The sequence below is a fragment of the Sinocyclocheilus grahami genome, unplaced genomic scaffold (genome assembly GCF_001515645.1).
Source record: "Sinocyclocheilus grahami isolate Dianchi unplaced genomic scaffold, SAMN03320097.WGS_v1.1 scaffold290.1, whole genome shotgun sequence".
Lineage (NCBI taxonomy): Eukaryota > Metazoa > Chordata > Actinopteri > Cypriniformes > Cyprinidae > Sinocyclocheilus > Sinocyclocheilus grahami.
This window is the reverse complement of record NW_015505469.1, coordinates 1,659,748-1,668,175: the sequence shown is the minus strand read 5'-3', so window position 1 is coordinate 1,668,175 and position 8,428 is coordinate 1,659,748. Positions and strand designations below refer to the sequence as shown.

General features: G+C 35.6%; 1 protein-coding gene across 1 annotated transcript in view; it reads right to left on the bottom strand.

The window, feature by feature from the left end:
- Window positions 1-8,428, bottom strand: part of LOC107600744 (furin-like) — a 125,239-nt gene that overhangs the window by 44,415 nt on the left and 72,396 nt on the right. Inside the window, exons 7-9 of the mRNA XM_016292701.1 lie at window positions 8,297-8,315; window positions 6,064-6,192; window positions 5,913-5,989 (exon numbers count right to left, since the gene is read on the bottom strand). Coding sequence (XP_016148187.1) covers window positions 5,913-5,989; window positions 6,064-6,192; window positions 8,297-8,315 — 225 coding nt within the window. The remainder of the gene's footprint in view (window positions 1-5,912; window positions 5,990-6,063; window positions 6,193-8,296; window positions 8,316-8,428) is intronic.

Here is an 8,428-nt window from a genome sequence, read left to right as displayed (position 1 = left end):
CATAGACTTCTATTGTTTTTATATACAGATAGTTATACACTTTTTAACCTAAACCCACCCCTACCCCTAACAGAAAACATTCTGCATTTTTACAATTTCAAAAGTAAAAAAAATAAAAAACTGTTCACTTTATTTTTATAACTGTTTTACAAATGAGGACATCCTGACAAAATCGGCAAAAACCTCAATTTGTGGCTTTGCTCACTTTTGGGTACAAATTTGTCCCCAAAATATGGTTAGGTACACACACACACACACACATATATATGGCTGAAATCAAAACAGGGACGGTAATAGATGAGCGCCAGCCAACGAGAGCTGTTTGCGCACTGCCGAGAAACCGGCATATCTTCTGCTTGTTCTTAAAAGCTGAATAATTCTAAATTAACTATGTTATTTTGACAGGAAAATACAACAAAGAATATGGTTTACATGTAGCACGTCGATTCAGCATGGTATGCAAGACTCTCACTCTCTCTCTTTGCATGTGTGAGAGAAACAGCGCAATCAGTAAAGCGACGGCGAGTCGTGCGCCTTCACACTAGTTTACGGTACGTCAAATACAGGTGCACTGCGTGCTACATACTTGCGCATCCATTGAGTACATGACATGATCCATTGAGCGCATCCAAATAGTACAGATCGCTTGACGGAGAGCGAAACTCTCAAGCGCTCAGTCAGCGTGTTTATCGAGTGAAAATCTGTGTTGAACGCCTCTCACACACATACTGGCGTGTAAAATCTAAGAATTTATTAGCCAATGGCTAATGTTAGACATTATTTAGTCGCCCAGAGTAAGATCGTAACTATAGTGATTTACTCGCAATGTAGAGGGTTGCATTTCCCGACCAGGCACCGAGTGCTGCCAATCACAACACACACTGGCCCAGCTAACCAATCACAGCACATTTTGTATTTCAGAAGGCGGGCCTTCTTTTGATACAGGAACTATCCGAGCCGTTCATGCCAGACTGGGTATAACCTAGTATGAGAGCCTGTTCTAGTACACCCTCAAAACAAAATCAAGACTTTGTAAAAGAGCACAATAGGACCCCTTTAAAAGTAGGGCTGGGCAAAAAAAAAATTAGATTTTTCGATTAATCGTTTTTTTAAATGACGTCGACTCAATATCGATTCTCAAAAGCTGCGAATCTATCTTTTCCGGGATTTATTTCAGCACACATTTAAAATAAGATCTGATTAACGTGAATCTTATCATTAGTCTTCTCCACTAGATGTCACCCTTATTTACCTTGCGTGATGTTACAACAGAAAGCCTGTCATTCATTCAGCGCTTATCATGGCCATACGCGTGATTCGCAATGATCTGGTGAAATGCTATAGTAATACTATAAATCTGCGGAAGCATTTGATATCACGCATAAGGCGCCATGATTTCCGCAATGAATGAATGGCGGATGGTGCGGCGCACTGTTTTGTTTACTACACACATACTGAAGCGCGGATGAGCTTGTGGTGTTTTCAGCTTCTGCCGTCTCACTATATGATGATATGAACACGAATGCCATCTCCAGCTGCTCTGAGAGTCACTTCATTAGCATTTTACGGTTTAATTTGAGAAAACTACCGTCATATCACATACACAGAAGCTGCAAGTTCTTCAGGGCAACCCGTCAAAACAAAAGTTTAGTTTAACGTTAAGAAACTGTCAGAATATATTACTATTTAGCAGTCTTAAGAATCAATGACGCTACTACTAATAAATATGAATAAATCTTTATTTTTAAAGGAATAATCACATCTGTTTTCTTTTTAATTTTAACAGTAAACATCTGTTGTGCAGCACTTTGTTTGCCAAAAAATAAAAGGGTTTGATTTTCATTTGATTAGGATAAATTAATGATTTATGCCTTCATCTGATTACCAGAAAAATTAAGAACATTTTATAGGGCCCTATTATTGTTTAAAAAAAGGATCCATACAAAAAAAAAAAGTATAGGTTTAAAATACAGGCATGTGGCTTAATTTCTTTTTATTAATTCACCATTTGTAAACTGATGTTTACGGTTTGTTTTTTAGAAATATCAATAGCATTTGTATTAAAACTATATTCACTGAATGTAATCAAAAAAATCGAGAATCGAATCGAGAGCTTGCAAATCGAAATCGAATCGGGACATCTGAATCGATACACAGCCCTATTTAAAAGCCAGCTGACTAATTATTATATGAAAGACATCATTTTTTAAAAATGTTGTCGTCATGCAAAAATGTACACAAATATCTTAAAAATATCAGAAAAAAGAATTTCTAGGCAAAAATAACATGCTATTCACTTTTTCAGTGCAAAAGTATGAAATTACAAAAAAACAATAACTGTTTTAGGAAAAAGTACTGTTCAGAGATGAAAGAATGAACAGAAAGGCATTAATGTGGCTTCAACACTTCTCGCCACAGCTTGAGTTTCTTCTGAAACACCACACTGACTCAACCTGCCCCACTTCTGTGGAAACGCACTTAGGAATTAAAAATGCGTAATGCATTATTTAGTCACTTTACAACATGACCAAGGATTGTTGGAGCACTGATAAACGGATGTTTTACAGAAAATCCAGATCTGACACTGAGAAAGGCAGGCTAAAATGCACACAATACAAACACTAGGGCTGGGGGATACAGTAGATGTCAATATTTGTCACCCTTCGAAGATATTTGACAAAAATATCAATATAAGAAGACATTGTTTCACCCAAAAAGCCACTATAGCCAAGAATTGAAATGTTTAATACAAAACATAAAACGGAATTAAAATATAGTTAATAAACATGTTAAGTTTTGCACTGTTTTTCACTAAATTAACACAAGGGGAAAACTATTATGTTTATGCACCAATAAAACAATATATAACTTCACTTGCCGAGATGTTCTGCTGGACTTAACACTACATATTTCTGTCTTCTCTCTCATATTGTGCCTATTATGTTTATGCACCAATAAAACATTACATAGCAGTCTAAAAATATATTTATCTTCATATTTCTTGTTCTGAGAACCATGAGTACAAATTGTTTAAATGGCAAATTTTGAACTAAATGGTCGAATTAAAAAAAAAAAGTAAATAAATGTAACTTTAAAAATTTAAATATATATTTTTTGTACAATACAAAACCTTATATATAAATGATTTGCAATCATTTTTTGGCTGATTAAAAACAATAGCCACAAAATAACTGCAAATCATTACATAGCAACATATGCATGTACTGTACGATTTGCAATTATTTTGCAGCTGATTATAAAAAAAAATTTGCTAAATTGATATATACACTATGCATTTGCAATGATTTATATTGTAAATGGCAAATTTTGAACTAAATGGTCGAATTAAAAAAAAAAAGTAAATAAATGTAACTTTAAAAATTTAAATATATATTTTTTGTACAATACAAAACCTTATATATAAATGATTTGCAATCATTTTTTGGCTGATTAAAAACAATAGCCACAAAATAACTGCAAATCATTACATAGCAACATATGCATGTACTGTACGATTTGCAATTATTTTGCAGCTGATTATAAAAAATTTTTTGCTAAATTGATGATATATACACTATGCATTTGCAATGATTTTATATTGTACATATGCATATACATAAACACATACAGGCTGGTGACATTAAGTGCTTGAGAACTGAAAGTGTTCGTAAACGTTCCCTGCTACTGTTGCAAACCGAAAACCAGCTTTGTGGTTCTGTGGTAAAAGATGCAAGAACTAGATCAGTGCAACGGTAAAACACCCATATGGAGTGCAACATGCTAGAAAAAAAGCGACAAAAAGAGATGGGTTTCTGGAGGGAAAACAAAAAGTAGCGGATTCAAGAAGGGGAATTTCACAGCAGGGGTCAGAAGAAAACATGGCAGCTAAATAACGTGTAGGACAAGCAAAATTGCTACAGCTATTGAACTACTGCTACTAATGCATCTCCTGCTGTCTTTGCATTATCAGATAGAGACATTTTAACTGATCTTTAATGTTTTATAGTGACTACGAAAGTGTTTCTGTGTTGCAAAATCATTTACGAAATGTTTTAAAAGTCAAACTTGATCACATTTCAACTAGCGCCAAAGATGTAATTTCATTAGCGCCCATTATAGGAGTCACGCCAACATGACATGCGCTGTGGGGTTCTTCCATTAGGGGAACATGGGACAGCCCCTCTAAAAACTACAAAGCTGTGCCATTCAGCCCAAGACCTTTGATTTCAACCCACTCGTAACTATACACTTTTCTGCCTGTCATCACCAATCATGGTTAGCCTCAAGATAAAAACGGCTCTTTGGCTGGTATCCCCCCAAAAAAAGGACGAATGAGGAAAATCCCAAAGTGAAATAAGGACAGACCAGAGTTCAACTCTTCAACTCATCATTAAATGACAACAGAGTTTAGCCGTGATGGTTAGCCATAACAATGTCTTGCTTTGTAAAATTTGATAGGTTTGATTCAGTTTGGAGGGGTGGTGATGAACAAACCTGAGTGTATAAAGGTATAGTTCACACAAAGAAATGACCGTTCTGTCATCATTTGCTAACCTTCATGTCACTCGAAACTTTTATGCTGCTATTTGTTCCATGGAACCAAAAAAAAGTTGGCTGGATCAGAAAACACATGAAAAATCACTTCATATATTTGAATTCATTTCTCCAAAGCCATAGATCTTAGATAGATCTATAGATCCTAGACATTAAATATAGTGCCATATGGACTAATTTTATATACATTTCATACTAAATTTATTTGAGATGTTTTGTGTTTTTGGAGCCTGACCGTCCAAGGTCAGTATTAACTGTGTTAAGATTCTTTACAAATTATGGTATTCCACAAAAAGAAAACATCATACAAGTTCAGAATGACATGTTCATTTCTGGGTGAACTATTTCTTTAAAGTAACCCATTCTCAACACCATCATTGTTTCTTCACAATTCAACCTAAATCTCGGTTGATTTATGAACTAGGCCATAAAAATGGCCGGTGTTGTGGATGGCCATTACCAAGACAACAAAACACAATCCATGGAGAGAACTAAACTCACAACACATCAATCACAGAGAAACTAATTTCCCAGCAGCAAAAAACACACAACACAGAAAACAGCAAGAGAAAGATGCTGCCTACTGCTACAACCTGCACACTAGTCTCAAGAGTATTACATATAAATGAATTTAATTTTCTGTAAAAATATGCTTTCGCCTGGAAGATATGACCCTACGTACTGTAAGATATGTGTGAAAAGAAAACAGCTGCAGGCGAGTAAGATCACCAGCTATGGTACATTTCAATCGCAGTCAGTGTGAACGGTCAATGCATTAATATATATCAAGTAACTTCTTTTGTTGCATGCTTTGTTGAGATACTTCACATAAACCGCAGCATTTTTTTGCAGGAAATTATGTATGAACTCATTTACATATTAAACTGCATCTGGCCAAGAGTGACCATGTGTAACACCATTAAATTTGTAAATGGTGCAACAAATGAATGATGAACGAAAATCATAATTGCAGATCGTGATTCTGTAAACGATAGCACTACCATTTGCTTACTGGATAGGCAAAAAAACCTCATTAGCAAAAGCAGTTCCTGTCCAACACAAATGGGTTACGGCTACAGCACTAATCACACTATATTGCAGGCCATGTATTCCTGCGCCAATCTCCACTCTGCAGGGGAAACCTTTGGCCCCATTAAGTAAATCAGTAAATGTATAGTAGTATTCATACTACAGCTGGTTTTATGCCAGGAGTTTCATGCCTAGGCACAACATACAGTGTGCTGGGTAAGACTTGAAAAACAAATAACAGTTTGAGCTGCCAACGGCCCGTAAATCGCTGGGTTTGCTTGGGGGACCTAAACTAGGTTTACAGATTACAGTAAATACGCATTGAGTACCTGTTATCATTGAGTTGGGTGTATCGAGGCTGAGGGTCTGGGTCGCCATCATTAACATCATAGCTAGCATCTGGATCCTGAGAATATGTAAGAAACATTTAATGCAGTTATTTTGTTTTGGGTTATATATAATAGTTGTTTATTCACTCACATAGTTTTGAATCAGATCTGGGTGGTTTTTTTCAATTCCATCATCCAATATGGACACGACGACGCCTTGTCCAGTAAAACCCTGCTTCCAGGCTTCCTTCACGTTGAGGTCACGATGATCTTCGTTGTACTGAATGGAAAATAAGAGAAAGAACAGATCAGCATAGACGCCACTTCCCTCCTGCTAACTACTCTGCTGATGCTGAACATCAACCAGTGCTTAAGGATCATGTTTTGAGGATCATCTTTCACAAATCTTTCACTTTTGAAGCTTACATCAGCCCTCTGATTCAAGGCTGCAGTCTGCCGTTATCGCAATACCGCATGGCCTCCTGTTCTAGGCATGAAGGATGCTGAAACTTTAGAATATGCCTTCACAATTTCCGGTCTCGGTTATAGCAGTGCCCTGACACACTTCATACTGCCCTTCACATACTGCACTGTAACCTCAGGTATCGCGTTTATGGTTTGCTTGCTGTCCTCTTGATGTGTAGATAGTAGCGCTTTTACTGTACGGTTTATATTGAATTTATATTACACAATTTTGTTATTTTCACACCTGAGCTAATATATGAATTAAGCAGTTCTGCATTGATGCCAGATTTTTATTTTATTTTATTTTGAGGAAAAATAAATAAAAATATGTAATTACTGAATTATTCAAAAATGTTAACTTAAAGAAATCATACACTACCATTCACAAACATTTTTTTTTCCAAAGAATCATCTTATATTAACAAAACTGCATTTATTTGATCAAAAGACCGTAAAACAGTTATATTGTGAAATATTATTATCATTTAAAATGAACAGTAAATTTTTAATATAATGTTTTAAAATTGTATTTATTCCTGTGATGGCAATTTTCAGCAGCCATTGCCATTAAATCATTCTAATATGCTGATTTGGTGCTCAAGATTTCTTTTCATCACAGTTGAAAATGTTTTGCTGCTTAATACTTTGTGGGGAAAAAGTATTACTGTTTTTACTGTATTTTTGATCAAATAAATGTGGCCTTGGTGAGAATAAATGTTTTCAACACTGATAATAATATATGCTTATTGGGCAACAAATCAGCATATTGAAATTATTTCTGAAGGATCATGTGACATTTAAGACTAATGATGCTGAAAATGCAGCTTTGCATCACAGGAATACATTAGAGTTCAATATTATAAAATAGAAAAACATTTTAATGTAATATATCACAATATTACAGTTTTTTTTTTATCAAATAAATGCAGCCGAGGTGAACATAAGATGACTGTAACAAAAACAAACATCCAAACTTGTTGAGAAATGACTAGTAGCCGAGCCAAGAGCGCTGTCAGGCTGACCATCCACCCACCCACTGTCAGACCACAGAGATCTGCCCGCTCCCACTCCACTCCAGTGCAACAATAAACATGGCCACCTTTTATCTGAGCAGAAAATTTAATTTATTTTCGCTACATGGCTTCTTGACTTTCCTTTTGGTCACAGGGTCACTGCTCTCTTCCCCAGGGAGGTCGCAGGGAAAGATTGAAGCCAGAAAGGTGCTGTCAGGTCTGATGACCCCAAAATGATGCTCTCCTGCTTATCCTGGGACTGTCCAGGATAAGTCAAACGAAGAGAACAGAGTTTAATTCTTAAGCCTACATCAGGCAAAATTATGCAATCTCGCCTCAAAGGTCCAGTAATAATGGCTGTGAGGTTGATAAATTGCCGCTGATGACCTTCAGTCAACTGTTGCAATTGCAGTGAAACTTTCTCTGCATTCCATTTTGCGGAAATGTTATTGAGTGGATTCTAACCGTTTTACTGATAAACATGATTGATAACGCTGCCGTGAAGAGGGGAAAAATGCGCTGAGAAAGGATTGGAGCTCAGACTACAATTTTATTGTTTTTTCAAAGTCATGACATTTCCCCAAAATGTGAGAAAAAGCATCTATTTTCTCCTTGGTTCATTAGCTGGAACAAAACGTACAGGTCTGGTGAACCACCACTGAATGCAGAATGACTGAGCAATGACTAAACACAAATTAACGATTCTCATTACACTGCAAGATTCTCATAGATGAGAGACATGAAGGATGTAGGGACTCCTAATAACTACTTCAATAAATAAATAAATATATTTATATTTAATATTATAAATAGGTTTTATAAATAAGCAAAAATAAATAAATACATAAACTCATTCATTCTTTATTTCTCTTTCTTTCTTTTTTTCTTTCATGGCCTTGAATAGACCTGCAAATTATCATTAAGTCTTTAAAAAGAGCACATTAATTCAAAGGTCTTATTAATAGTAAAAGTATCGAGATAACAGGAGACTGTGAGGAAGGAATAACAAATAATTGTAAATATTGTCTGTAGCCTTAC